Source organism: Schistocerca cancellata, chromosome 2 (assembly GCF_023864275.1).
Source record: "Schistocerca cancellata isolate TAMUIC-IGC-003103 chromosome 2, iqSchCanc2.1, whole genome shotgun sequence".
Lineage (NCBI taxonomy): Eukaryota > Metazoa > Arthropoda > Insecta > Orthoptera > Acrididae > Schistocerca > Schistocerca cancellata.
In genome coordinates this window covers 41,000,770-41,016,785 of record NC_064627.1, presented here as the reverse complement: position 1 = coordinate 41,016,785, position 16,016 = coordinate 41,000,770, and the positions used below count along the sequence as shown (strand labels likewise).

The following is a 16,016-nucleotide window of genomic DNA, read 5'->3' as shown; positions in this document are numbered from 1 at the left end:
AGTCTCGTTTCAAATTGTATCGAGTGGATGAACGTGCACAGGTATGGAGGAAACCTCATGAATCCATGGACCCTGCATGTCAGCAGGGGACTGTTCATGCTAGTGGAGGTTCTGTAATGGTGTGGGGCGTGTGCAGTTGGCGTGATATGGGATCCCTGAAAAGTCTAGATACGAGCTGACAGATGACATGCACATAAGCATCCTATCTGATCACCTGAATCCATTCGTGTGCTTTCCGACGGACTTGGGCAGTTCCAGCAGAACAATACGACACCCCACACGTCCAGAACTGCTACAGAGTTGCTCCAGGAACACTCTTCGGAGTTTAAAATCTTCCACTGGCCACCAAACTCCCCAGATATGAACAATATTGAACATATCTGGGATGCCTTGCAACGTACTGTTCAGAAGAGATCTGCAACCTCTGGTACTCTTAAGGATTTATGGAAGCCCTGCAGGGATCACGGTGTCACTTTTCTCCAGCACTACCTCAAACATTAGTCGAATCCACGCCACGTCGTGTTGCGGCACTTCTGCGTGCTCGCGGGGGCTCTACACAATTTTATGCAGGTATACCAGTTTCTTTGGTTCTTCATTGTTGTTGCTCTGGGTATTTATTTCCGTCGAGTAATCTTGACGACTGGTTGCGTTGGCACTGTGTGGGGAGAAACACGCTGCTCGGAGAGTCATCGAAGGGACCCCTTAACGGGCCACAGTTCTGGGATGGCGGAAGCGCAGGGGTACAGGACAATGCCAGGGACAGTGCGGGAACAGAACACTAGTGGCTCCAGGATGGGGCGGGGCAGGGGGAGGGGTTGCGGCCAGCCCCCGAGGAAGGTCGTGGCTTTAACTCACTATAGTACATTCACTTTCTTTTCTTTCATTTTTCCGACCTTGACGCACGATGTACCGGTGTCCAGGAAATTGTTCTGTGTAATCAGAAAGATTTTCTTAGGGACTCACAGGTGTTTGTGGGCCGGCTTTCAGATGACCTTTCTTTGAGAGAAGATTATTTTCGCTTGGAAAGCACTTGTCCTCAGAGTCTGATATGGCCACGAGCTGCTGGGTGAATGACACTGTCTCACTAGCATAGCCTTGTGTTCCTTAGAGCTCTTTAGTTTCCTGTACCGTGCTATATCTTGCACGCGCAGAAAGAAAGGGCGTGACCGGAAATCAGACGGTGACATCAGAAAAAGTACGGTGGGAGTCTGGTGCAAGCCACTCTATTAGGGAAGTGGTTTTTTCCGTCTCAGGGAACGAGGCTGTGCCTCGGAATATACTTATCTACTGGTGTTGACAGTACCTACCGATTCTAGTGGCAGTGTGTGTATTCCGTGGTGCTCCGTAGGGAGGTCATTTTCGGGGAGTAGGTTCTTTCGATAGAATTTTGGGAAGGGTTCTTTCGAGGGCGCAGATCGAGAGAGTTTGTCCAAGGACAGTGTGGAGAGAGCATCAAAATCGCAGGGGTCGCCATGAATGTGGCAACCGCAGTGGAGTCCATATTCATTTTTTATGTTCCAGATCTTTTTAAAACGCTTCTGGAATCTACTGTATTTAAAATTTTATCGCCCTGAGTTACGCTCCTAACGACTGCATTAAATTCTTAGAAAGTTGGCGCAAACTACGCGCTGAAAAAAATTGTTGAAACCCACATACAAAAAAGATTTTTACTCCTTATGAAAAGCACGAAGGCGATTTTATAGACAGCTATTGACAACAAGGTAAATTTGAGTAGATCACTATATGTCAGAGCATACACAGTAGTCCATAGGGATCACACATGCTTACTTACACATATAAGACACAAATCCTCAGATGCATAACGTAGGAGCACACTACACTACTCCTGTGTGTGACAGAGTCCACCACTTATATTTTTATCTCGCTATCACGTTACCAGTGACGGTGGACTTTGTGACATTTACTTCAAGACACTTGGTTATACGCCATATGTGGCATTCAGTAAATACTGTGACGGAATACAGCAAAAATCCACCCACAAGGGTGTACTATGTTAAAGATCGGACATTATTAACACAGTATCTCTCTATATGGTAGGCAATCCACATAGTCCAGCCTAAGCCTCTAAGGATAGGAATTTGAAATTTGGTGAAGGTGTAGAGCTTATACCATAGGTATCGTTTAAGAAGGGATTTTTTGTAATTCCAACCCTAAGAGAATGAATTAGAGGACAAAGGTTTTTTTTGAAAAATGTCAGTTTTAAGCGAATTTTGAAGCTAGACATACGAAAATTGATATTCGGTTTCTCGGGCAGAAATAAACAAATACGTGTTTCAGTATTTTTGGAAATTTAACCCTATGAGGGTGAAATAGTGGGTGAAAGCTTTTTTTTAAAACTATATCATTATTAAAGAACTACTAAAATATTTTTACCGCTACGTCTGTGAATATTGGCATTTAACTTCTCGGTTGCAAATAAAAAAAATACGTGTTTCGGTGTTTTTAGAAATTGAACCGTTAAGGATGTGAAAAAGGAGATGAGATTTTTTATGAAAATATTTTATTATGAAAACATTTTTAAAGATAAATCTATTCAATTTAAATCTGGCTTCTCCATCAGAAACAAAAAAATATGTGTTTTACTGGTTTTGGAAATACAAATCCTATGGGGGTGAAACAGGGATGAAAGCTTTGGTGGAAATATTTCATTATGCAAGCATTTTTGACGTTCAGTGTATGAAAATTGGTATTGTTAAATCTAAGAAAATTTGTAGTTGGCTCGTTTCTCTGTTAGAAATAAAACATACCCATGTCGCTGTTTCGGGAATTGAGCCCCAAAGGGAGTGAAATAGGGGATGAATATTTTTAAGAAAATATTTCGTTACATTAAAACAATTTGAAAGCTAAACTTATGAAAACTGATATTTCATTTCCCGGTTATGTATAAAAAAATATTTGTTAGGGCATGAAAGTTACTATTGAAATACCTCTACAAGAACGCAAAAGGCATGGTTAACAAAAACTTTGGACTCCAGCTGCCAGAATCGCTTTTTGGTTAAAAGTACATTCGGGAAAGATCACGCTTATACGGCTTTAATTTGCGTGAAAAGCTTAGAAGGTGTTGTTATTTGTGAACAACATAAAATTTCGATTAAATGAAAACAAAAAAAGTTTCTGCAGCACATACAGTCTAGGTTAGTGATTCAGTGGGTCCAAAGATAGTCAACAACATAACACACCACACTGTTCATCAGTGGCTTCACAGTCATCCTGAGGAATTAACCCATCTAGAAGAGTGGTTCGTTCGCAACCTCAGGGTCATAGCCGAGGAAAATTTCCTCTGTTATTAAAAGAATTTGTAATTGGCTAAGTACTTTTATATCTTCGCCAGTACAACATTTTTATTCTCTTTAGTTGCCGTTTGTTCTGTAGCACTTAGCTCACTTTTCCGAGTCGTTGCGCAAGTGGAGATATAAAAGATATAAGTGAAGATATAAAAGAAAGTGTGTAGTGTCTGCATTTGTCATATTTATTCAGTCCACAGCATGGAGCTCAAGCACGTTTAATGGCTATGAGCACTATGGGACTTAACTACTGAGGTCATCAGTCCTCTAGAACTTAGAACTACTTAAATCTAACTAACCTAAGGACATCACACACATCCATGCCCGAGGCAGGATTCGAACCGCCGACCGTAGCGTCTAGAACCGCTCGGCCACTCCGGTCGGCTAAGCACGGTTAACATCTATGAATTAATAGTTCCTCTATGCTGAATGCAGGCTATGTTGATCAAACCCACGTATCTAGTTTCTAATCGTGGTATGTAACATAATTTTAACACCTAAAACAATTAGATCCCAGGGTACACTGAGTTAACAAAAGGACAGAAGTTTTGAGCATTAGTGGAATGACATGTTGAAATTTATTTCCTGTATTTGTATCAAACCATTTCGCCAAGTATTATGGTGATTTCAGTTTATTATTACCAACTTTATTCTTCAATAAACCATCTTTAGGATATTCTGTCAAGGGGTGAGAGTGTGAACTTGAGCTGTTACAGCTATAAAAACGTCAGTTTTACTTAAGTTTGCATCATTTTATTGTTGACATGTAGTCGAAGAGTAGTGTCTGAAAATGCTCAGTGTGTAAAGGTATCAACTGTATCACGTTGCTGAATTTGACTGCCAGCAGAACCCGAATGAAAATTGTGAGAATACTATGTTAATAATGTCCGATCTTTAACATAGTACAGACTTGTGGATGGATTTTTGCTGTATTCCGTCACAGTAAAGAGATACTAGATATGTAGCGCATTGATGGCACTTAATTTAAACTGGAATCCCTGCTCCGTCCCATTTCAATGTGGCATTCATAATCCATACATATTATAAAAATAGATGGACGTAAGCACAGGGATGTATGTGTGTATGTATGTATGTTCCACATCTCCGATACCACTGGACTGATTTCAACCAGAGTGGGTACACGTATCACGTACTGTCTGGATAGAATCGCTGTGTGGCTAAAAGTACCTACTAATCGAATGAGTGTGGGTGAAAAAGAATTGAAGCATACGACGCGCGAATATGTAGACCTTACTCAGTCAATATTTGCAAATGACAGCACTTAGTGACTTACAACAACCTGTGCTCATAATTTCAAACCCTTACGAAACTTTTCTCTCTGACAACTTCAACAAAATAACGAAAGGAAAAAAGGCTATCGCTTGCTACGTTTTCCGTGTCCATGCAGTAAAACTGCCACATCCGGCACGGATATTTAATTTATTACTGCTTTCCTACCAATTGCGCATTAGCGACACTTTCTGCAGACAGTATTCACATATATCACTGACTGTACCTGCAAAATTATGTCATTGTACGACAGATAGTTCAGGAAACATAATATAAACAATGACATGAGCGAAAAACTGCTGCATCATGCATGACGTTTAAATTTATAACTGCTTCGCTACTAAGTGTGCAACGGCCTTGCCGCAGAGGATACACCGGTTCCCGTCAGATCACCGAAGTTAAGCGCTGTCGGGCGGGGCCGCCACTTAGATGGGTGACCGTCCGTGCCGCCATGCACTATTTTTCGGGTGCACTGAGCCTCGTGATGCCAATTGAGGGTGACAAGGCGGTCGGATGGTCCCGATGGGGCACTTGTGGCCTGAAGACGGAGTGCTTGCTTTTTGCTACTAACTCTATTCGCAACATATTTCATATAAATTATCAACATATGCCGCTAACTGTATCTACAATACTGAATGTTCGAAGGAGAGATACTTCGTGATATACAGGCTGTTACAAGAAGGTACGGCCAAACTTTCAGGAAACATTCCTCGTACACAAAGAAAGAAAATATGTTATGTGTACATGTGTCCGGACACGCTTACATTCCATGTCAGAGCTCATTTTATTACTTCTCTTCATATCACATTAATCATGGAATGGAAACACACAGCAACAGAACGTACCAGCGTGACATCAAACACTTTGTTACAGGAAATTTTCAAAATGTCATCCGTTAGCGAGGATACATGCATCCACCCTCCGTCGCATGGAATCCCTCCCTGATGTGCTGATGCAGCCCTGGAGAATGGCGTATTGTATCACAGCCGTCCACAATACGAGCACGAAGAGTCTCTACATTTGGTACCGGGGTTGCGTAGACAAGAGCTTTCAAATGCCCCCATAAATGAAAGTCAAGAGGGTTGAGGTCAGGAGAGCGTGGAGGCCATGGAATTGGTCCGTCTCTACCAAATCATCGGTCACCGAACTGTTGTTGAGAAGCGTACGAACACTTCGACTGAAATGTGCAGGAGCTCCATCGTGCATGAACCACATGTTGTGTCGTACTTGTAAAGGCACATGTTCTAGCAGCACAGGTAGAGTATCCCATATGAAATCATGGTAACGTGCTCCATTGAGCGTAGGCGGAAGAACATGGAGCCCAATCAAGACATCACCAACAATGGCTGCCCAAACGTTCACAGAAAATCTGTGTTGCACAATTGCGTGAGCATTCTCGTCAGCCCACACATTTTGATTCTGAAAATTTACAATTTGATCACGTTGGAATGAAGCCTCATCCGTAAAGAGAAAATTTGCACTGAAATGAGGATTGACACATTGTTGGATGAACCATTCGCAGAAGTGTACCCGTGGAGGCCAATCAGCTGCTGATAGTGCCCGCACACGCTGTACATGGTACGGAAACAACTGGTTCTCCCGTAGACTCTCCATACAGTGACGTGGTCAACGTTACCTTGTACGGCAGCAACGTCTCTGACGCTGACATTAGGATTACCGTCAACTGCACGAAGAATTGCCTCGTCCGTGCTCCCAAAGACGCCGATTAATTGCTTCGAACGTCTTCCTGTCGGGACACCTTCGTTCTGGAAATCTGTCTCGATAAAAACGTACCGCGCCACGACTATTTCCCCGTGCTAATCCATACATCAAATGGGCATCTGCCAACACCGCATTTGTAAACATTGCACTGACTGCAAAACCACTTTCGTGATGAACACTAACCTGTTGATGCTACGTACTGATTGGCTTGATGCTAGTACTGTAGAGCAATGAGTCGCATGTCAACACAAGCACCGAAGTCAACATTATCTTCCTTCAATTGGGCCAACTGGCGGTGAATCGAGGAAGTACAGTACATACTGATGAAACTAAAATGAGATCTAACATGGAAATTAAGCGTTTCCGGACACATGTCCACATAACATCTTTTCTTTATTTGTGTGTGAGGAATGTTTCCTGAAAGTTTGGCCGTACCTTTTTGTAATACCCTGTATATGTCATACAGGTTGAGAATCGTGAAAATGCTGCCTCATGAATGACATTTAAATTTGTTGCTTCTTTGATACTAACTCCATTCCCAGCATATTTCGCACACAGTGTAGACGTATATCGCTAAATGTATGTACAAAATTATGTCATTGTAGGACACACAGTTCAGGAAATATGACAACGTAAAAATTGAGGTGCTTAAAAAAATAATTTCAAGGAGAAATTAGGTAGAAATACAAGTGAAATATGTGTACAAATAAGCGTGAAATATATGCATATGCGAGTAGACCACAGGTAAAAAAACCCCTCGAAAACCCAGAGATGTTTTCCAACCAAACTTCGTACACACGTTACTTACTGTCTGGAAAAAATACTGTCTGGGTAAGAACCAGCAAACTCATGTTGAGGGGTGAGAGAAGGGGGTAGGAAGAGATGGACAGACAGAAAAGTGGAAGGTGTACATGGACACAGATTTGGGGGGAGGAGGAGATGAACAGAGAGAAGGGAAAGAGGAAATGGAGGCAGAGGAGAAGATAGAACAAGGGGGGGGGGGAGGGAGCAGCAGATGGACAGTGGAAGGAAAGTTGAGGATATGGAGGGAGAGAGGAGGGAGTAGGATATGAACTAGGGGTGGGGAGGAGAGGTGGACAGATGGATGGGGAGGAGGATGTGGAAAGAAGAGGTGGAGCAGGAGATAGAGGGAGTGAGAAGGAGATAGAGCCAGCAGAAGGAGGTGGACTAAAAGGGGAGTGGGGGATGGACAGAGATGGAAGGAGCAGATAGAGTGCGGAAGAATAGATAGAGTAGGGGGGAGAAGCAGACGGAGAGAGAAAGGTGCAGGGGGAGGTGGGCAAAGATTTGGGAGGGGGGGAGGGGGTAGAATCCAGTGGACCGAGAGAGTGAGGAGAAGGACATGAAGCCAGGAGAAAATGGACTGAGAAAGGGGGATGGAGCAGCTGTACTGATGTAATTTGAAGTAATACATACCCAGACAACGCTGGGTGCTCAGCTAATATAGAGGGTGGTGAGAACAGTCTGAAAAGCTTGTGAGGGTGTTGTGGGGGAGGCTTTGCTGAGAAATAATCATAAAGAAAAAAATTCGGTATTGAAGGTAGCCACGTAGGCCGTTGCGCGAGCAAATTTAAGCGGTCCGCCAGATACAGTGTCACTAAAAGTGTTCTTTATTTGGTTTGCTCATACCGAACAAACGTAGCTTTTGCTCACGTAGCTTAAATTTATCACTGCTGTCTAAAGCACCTTAAATAGGAGTGCTCACCATCCCAGTCAGATAAGGCTCGGTACAGAACCCTGTACCCCTGCAGAACTCCGTTGATTTGTGTAGCGGGAGCAGACCACCACACAGACAGGCTGCTGGAGGACGAGGGCTCGCATCTGACGTCCTCTGGAGGCGATCCGGGAACTGGAACAGAAAGCAGGGGAACCATAACGGTCTAAAAGTACGTTCTCATTGCTAACCGTTACGCAGACGAGCTCAATGTCTCTTTTACCTGGCATCCTTCGCTCCGGATTTCTACATTAACAATATTTTCATAAAAATTAATCTAATTATAAAAAACACATGATAGAATGTAGTGTATTTACGCTTTCCTTCATTTAAGAGAACAGCATCGATATCTGAAAGAATAATCTTCCTCGTAACAATAAAATTTTCATCATTTGCGTAATAATGTGAATAGTTCTCAGTTGGCTCACTTCTACAGTTCCTTAGAATTGTATAAAATGATACCGTGATGATGTTGCATACCTTCAGGGATGATAGAGAAGAGTAAATGCATTAATCTGACTCAAGGCACCCTGGGGCGGAAACGACCGAAACGAAAGTAATAAGCGAAAATCGTTCTCACACCTCTGACAGTTGAATGCATGACCTGGCACTGTCGTTGCTAATACTGTAGGGTAGGAGGTGGTAGTCTGCACTAAAACAACGCCCAGCCGCGCGGGATTAGTCGAGCGGTCTAAAGGCGCTGCAGTCATGGACTGTGCGGCTGGTCCCGGCGGAGGTTCGAGTCCTCCCTCGGGCATGGGTGTGTGTGTTTGTCCTTAGGATAATTTAGGTTAAGTAGTGTGTAAGCTTAGGGACTGATGACCTTAGCAGTTAAGTCCCATAAGATTTAACCCACATTTGAACATTTTTTTGAACAACGCCTAGTAAACATGAGCTCTAAAACGCATATCTCAAGATGTATGATCGCTTATTCATCCGCGGTGCTGTGAAACACATCTCTTGTACTGAAGTAGTGGCCATACCTCTGAAGCAATGAAGTTCATGTTTATTGGATTTTTTTCTTTTTTTTTTCTTTTTTTTTCGGTCCATACTACCACTTCTCAAAGTTGCTTAACCTACAATCTTAGCAGCAACAGTAGCGGTACATACATTCCACTGTTAGAAGTATCGGAAAAATTTTCGCTTATAAATCTCAATTTGGTCTTTCCCGCACCAGGGTATCTTACTTCAGATTAATACATTTACCCTTCTTCAACATCTCTGAAAGTTTGTAACATCATCAATGAATCGCCCTTAACAACGTTATTTATTGTTATCCGTTGCTGTTGTTGCAGTCTTCAGCTCGAAAATTGATTTGATGCAGCTCTCCACGCTACTCCATCCTGTGCAAGCCTCTTCATGTCCGAATGACTGCTGCAATCTATATCCTTTCGAATGTGCTTACTGTATTCATCTCTTGGTCTCCCTCAACGAGTTTTTACCTCCCCCCCCCCTCCCCAAGACTTCCGTCCAACATTAAACTGACGATCCCGTTGTGTGTCCCGTCAACCAATCCCTTCTCCTAGCCAAGTTGTACCACGTATTTCTGATCTCCCCAGTTGTATTCGGTACCTCCTCATTAGATACGCGATCTACCCACCCAATCTTCAGCGTTCTTCTGTAGCAGCACGTTTCAGAAACCGCTACTCTCTTCTCTTCTAAACTGTTTTTCACCCACGTTTCACTTCCACGCATGGCTACACTCAAGGGATATACCTTCAGAAAAGGCTTCCCAGACTACTCGTATGTTCGACATTAACAAATTTCTCTTCTTCAGAAACACATTTCTTTCCATTGACAGTCTACATTTTATAACCACTCTATCTTGGCTGTCATCAGTTATTTAGCTACCCGAATAGCAAAGCTCACGTAGTACTTTTATTGACTCGTTTTCTAATCTAGATCCCTCAGCGTAATCTGATGTACTTCGACTACATTCCATTATCCTTGTTTTGCTTCTGTTGATGTTCATCTTCTATACTCCTTTTAGGACGCTGTCCATTCCGTTCAGCTGCTCTTCCAAGTCCACTGCTATCTCTGGCAGAATTACAATGTCATTAGCAAATCCAAAGTTATTATTTCTCTTCCGTGAACTTTAATTCACACTCCATAATTTTCTTTGATTTTCTTTACTGCTTGTTCAGTGTGCATACTGACTAACATCGGATCGGGGCTACGCTACATCCCTCCCTCTCTCCCTTCTCGACTACTGCTTTCCTTTCATGACCCCCTCCCCCCTGACTCATAATTGGCGTCCGGTTTCTGTACATGTTGTAAATAGCCTTTCGCTCCCTGCAACATTGTCAAAAGTTTTTTCTAAGCGCTCTCTGAAATTCAGACTGATTTTCCCCGAGCGACTACTGCCAGTTTTCTCATTCTTTTGTAAGGAATTTCTTTTAGTATTTTGTAAACAAGACTAATTAAACTTACAGCTCATTAATATTTACACTTGTCAGCACTAGCTTTCTTTGGAATTTGGAATTATTATATTCTTCTTCCAGTTAGAAACATTACACTCCTATCCCACGGCAAAGTCTGTAAAAAGTGGGTGCATATATATATATATATATATATATATATATATATATATATATATATATATATATATATATTCTACACTGTTCTGTCCGTAGGCCTGTAGTGAAGAGATCATCCAGATTACACACATGCCATAAATGCAATATTACGTTCACCGCTCAAAATATTAGTCATTTCTCTGAAAGAACACACTAATGACTTCTTGGACGTTGTAGATGATGCAGAAATGGTATCAGCTGGTTATGTGACCGTCGCACCTCTGACGTAAGTCATGGCAGTATCTGTAGCACACGGTATTCTGAAATAAGTGCTGTATAGTGGGTCGACTTGTAGTCACCACAGAACGGTGGAAAGGAGCTGCCATGTTTGGACGTGTCCCTAAACACATTGTGAACGAAGCTCACCGATTTGTTGGTGTACACTACTGGCCATTAAAATTGCTCCACCACGACGACGACGTGCTACAGACGCGAAATTTAACCGACAGGAAGAAGGTGCTGTGACATGCAAATGATTAGCTTTTAAGAACATTCACACAGGGTTGGCGCCGGTGCTGACACGAGGAAAGTTTCCAACCGATTTCTCATACACAAACAGCAGTTGACCGGCGTTGCCTGGTGAAACGTTGTTGTGATGCCTCGTGTAAGGAGGAGAAACGCGTACCATCACGTTTCCGACTTTGATAAAGGTCGGATTGTAGCCTATCGCGATAGCGGGATATCGTATCGTTACATTGCTGCTCGCGTTGGTCGAGATCCAAAGACTGTTAGCAGAATATGGAATCGGTGGGTTCAGGAGGGTAATACGGAACGCTGTGCTGGATCCCAACGACCTCATATCACTAGCAGTCGAGATGACAGGCATCTTATCCGCATGGCTGTAACGGATCGTGCAGCCACGTATCGATCCCTGAGTCAACAGATGGGGACGTTTGCAATACAACAACCATCTGCACGAACAGTTCGACGACGTTTGCAGCAGCATGGACTATCAGCTCGGAGACCATGGCTGCGGTTACCCTTGACGCTGCATCACAGACAGGAGCGCGTGCGATTGTGTACTCAACGACGAACCTGGGTGCACGAATGGCAAAACGTCATTTTCTCGGATGAATCCAAGTTGTGTTTACGGCATCATGATGGTGACATGGTGACATCGCGGTGAACGCATATTCGAAGCGTGTATTCGTCATCGTCATACTGGCGTATCACCCGGCGTGATGGTATGGGGTGCCATTGGTTATACGTCTCGGTCACCCTTGTTCGCATTGACGGCACTTTGAACAGTGGACGTTACATTTCAGATGTGTTACGACCCGTGGCTCTACCCTTCATTCGATCCCTGCGAAACCCTACATTTTAGCAGGATAATGCACGACCGCATGTTCCATGTCCTGTACGGGCCTCTCTGGATACAGAAAATGTTCGACTGCTGCCCTGGCCAGCACATTCTCCAGATCTCTCACCAATTGAAAACGTCTGGTCAATGGAGGCCGAGCAACTGGCTCGTCACAATACGCCAGTCACTACTCTTGATGAACTGTGGTATCGTGTTGAAGCTGCATGGGCAGCTGTACCTGTACACGCCATCCAAGCTCTGTTTGACTCAATGTCCTTCCGTATGAAGGCCGTTATTACGCCCAGAGGTTGTTGTTCTGGGTACTGAATTCTCAGGATCTATGCACCCAAATTGCGTGAAAATGTAAACACATGTCAGTTCTAGTATAATATATTTGTCCAATGAATAGCCGTTTATCATCTGCATATCTTCTTGCTGTAGCGATTTTGATGGCCAGTAGTGTATTAACACAGACTGCCCGTGGTGTCTGCAAGGAATGATGTACTACTCGCATCCACGTAATATGCCATATGAAAAGTGGCTGAAAAATCATTGTTACATACAAGAACTGGAGATAAATGTGACACACAGTCAATGATAAATGGTTTCAGACCCGTCAGGAATCGCTGCTGGCACTGATGCACGTCCATCTCAGTCTCTTTCGGAGCGAACTAGGCCGAGGGAACTGCATGCAACGGACATTTGGAGTCGCCTACCACGAAAAACTCTACACTAGCACATGAAACTGCAAGTCTTTATTTGGGCAGTCAACACAGATATGTACAGTAGCTGTCTGGAGACATAGGCCATAATATCGCTTCTTTTCTAATCACCCGACCTTAAACGAAAAAACAATACATTGAACTATTTCGAACAACAGTTGAAACGTTAACAATGAACATTCCAGAAATATAGCAGCTATACGAGATCTACTTATCGATAACCCTTTCAGCTCTATCCGGTGTACCTCACAAAAGTTGTGGGATCTCTTCCGCACGCAAATGATGGTAGAAGTGGTATTACTAGGCATTAGCGTGATTTCTCCAGGGATTACAATTTTTTGTGCACTGCGCTTACATATAAGAACGGATACGCTCGTTACTATTTTACAGATCCTATGTGAGATGGTTATAAATCACGTGGTAGCTGATAAGCGCAAACTTTTTCCTCATTTATACTTTTGTTAAAAAGTAATTTATAATCAAAAATACACGCTCTGAATTGCACAAGATAACTCCAAGGTTCTCGTATCCAAGCATCGTCAAAATAAAACAATTAAGGATGTTCTGAGGCCAGTTGACATATGTAACATCAATTCCGCAACAGAGCACACGAAGCTGGCCAACCTCCTATATCTTTTTATTTTAGCCGAAAAGCTAATAGAATGGGTATTGCTGAGTAATGGGCAGGCTTCTGGACAAAAGTGCGTTACATTAAGCCTTTATGCATCTGTTTCTTATTCCTGGTACTGAGTCTGTGAACAGAGTCCTTCGTTTAGAAAACAGGCATATTATTTATGACTAATTTCACTAAGTGACAAGTACACCGAGAAGCAGTAAGCACTATGCCCAAAGCCTTTATATGGCTTATTCAGTCTTACTCCGTAATTGCTATATTAATTACTCGTTGTTGTATCTGGAATACCTTAGCTTGCTTTAAGTTCATGCGAAACACGATACCAAATTACATTAAAGAACTGAAATACAGAAACTATGTCAGGCTTTTATGGTTCCGACCTTAACCGGTAAAAACGGAACCCATATAATATCACTTTCTTGTCCATCTATTTGTGTGTCTGTCCGACTGTTCAAAATGGTTTTTTATCAGTGATGGGTAGGCGTACTGAATTGAAACTCACGTTACACGTTAAGATCTACGGCTTCTTGATGAAGTACGAAGGCGAAGCTTGTAAGTCAATGCAGTCGAAAGATACGGTCACTTATGTCGCATATCTTGATAGTCGTAAACTGACTCATTAAAACCTATAGTGCACTTCCCGTTGATCCAGTGTCACCAAAGTTGGCAAGAAGCAAGGATTCATTGGAAAAGTAAGGGAAAAAATCCGAAAATTTTGTATTTGTAATTATATCACAAATCATATGTTATCTGACTGTCTGTCCGTTCTTCCTCAGGAACAGATACACGAGTCAAGTTGAAATTTATGTCACATGCTGAGGTCTATATTCACTTGTAGGTGCAGTAGTGTAAGAAATATAAGCTTCTAAATCAATGCAGTCGAAAGATACGGCCATTTATGTCACGGATTTTTATAATCGTAAACTCACTCATCAGAACATACATGATACTTTCCATTGACCTAGAATCATGAAATTAGTCAAGAAGCAATGTTTCACAGTTTAACCGAAGCAAAAGATCCAAAAATAAGTCCGTTATCAGCGCGTTACGTAATCAAGGTCCCCCGCTCTCTATATAAGCGCGCTGTGTACGCCAGCGGAACCATTGCGCTGTGAGATTTATCGGCAACAGCATTGAAGCACTATGCTCCCGTCGAAGTGTGTATCGTCAACGCCGCCACCGCATGCCTGTCTTCAAACATATTATATGTCACATTACTATAGACATATAGACATTTCGTTATTACTAACTTTTCTAAATGAGCGTGTATACAAAGTATATAGCATATTACTATAGACATAAGAAGGTCTACTTTGATTCTTCTGGCCGATTTCACAATGCCACGTCTTGTAGGCGATGACATCTCGATCGGCGAAAGACTCCAGTCCAGGAAGGGAGGCGTTTTCACAACGAACAATAGCTAGGGTAAACCAACCACTATCAGAATTTCCAGTAGCGACATCCACACTAAAATTAACCCTGCAGCCTCGAAAGAATATAGGTCCATTTAATATTACTGCTTGAATGGTTCCATTGCCTCCCAGTTTATTTTCAAGGCTTGTCATATGTTTGTAGACAGGCATGCGGTGGCGGCGTTGGCGATAGGCCGAAAGTGTTCGGGCAGCTGCAATTCCTGTTACCGATTATTTGTTTGTAGTTGATCAAGGTGCTCAATTGTATCAATATAGACCTGTGGTGTGCGTACTGTAAGACCTTCGGTACACACACCATCAGATTATTTGACTTGTCGCACTAACGAAGTAGGCGAGTGTCGGCAATATGTCTTGTGGTCTTATCGTGGCGTGTTTATCTTCTGCCGTTAGGTCAGACGATAGAAATGCCACTTGCACGCTTAGAGCAGCAGAGTGACGGTGACCAACTTTAAACAGAACTTGATTAATTTTCACACAGATTTATTAAAACAATAAAAAGCATAGAAATCACGTAACTTGATTCTGGATGCTGTTTACAATCGACAATCTGAAGTTCCTTTGGCCTTGGTACGTTAACCTTATTCTCACATATCTCTGATACTTGACAAAGTGTCTATACATTTATCTTCATGGCTATGTACTGGAATATGATAATCTTATTAGGTGCAGACTGAAACTTGACTATAGACTGGTACAGACTAATGTAGACTGGTACAGACAGGTGCAGATAAATACAGACTCGTACAGACTAATGCAGACTAAGTAATTGGAGGTCTGTACACTCGTTATAATACCTCACGCGTTCAGGTATCACTGCGCGAGGGTGATCCACGAGGAGAAAAGGTTCTACATTAGCAGCAATCTCATTGGCTGCGTTACATATTAATACGCGGATCGGCGGAAGCAGAATTTGGTCCGTCTCTAAGGCAGCGCCATCTCGTAGTGCGGAGATGGACGAGCGTTGCACCTGTGCTGTTGTGCTTAGCGGGGCGAGCTCTAGTGGGGAAGTTGTGTATGCGCTGACTACGCGGAACTATGTACACAACAAGACCCCAAATAATATTTGGTCTGTGGTATGGTGCCCTTGCAGAATCTACCGGTATTATTTTACATAAAAATGAACAACTACCTAGGCTAGTTTGCAAGCCATGTGTAGTTTGCAAGTATACTCTTTATACATGGGCTAAGAAGTATATATCTACCAGTGATTTTCTGAATGCTTCTGGTCCATCGTCATTATATGAAAAAATGGATATATGTCCTTCTTTCCGTACTTGGAAATTGATCCACGCACCAATT

The 16,016-nt window shown here is 42.7% G+C and overlaps 1 protein-coding gene across 1 annotated transcript in view; it reads right to left on the bottom strand.

The window, feature by feature from the left end:
• Positions 1 to 16,016, bottom strand: part of LOC126150481 (Down syndrome cell adhesion molecule-like protein Dscam2) — a 171,791-nt gene that overhangs the window by 138,707 nt on the left and 17,068 nt on the right. Inside the window, exon 4 of the mRNA XM_049915879.1 lies at positions 8,044 to 8,187. Within this exon, the coding sequence (XP_049771836.1) occupies positions 8,044 to 8,187 (144 nt within the window). The remainder of the gene's footprint in view (positions 1 to 8,043; positions 8,188 to 16,016) is intronic.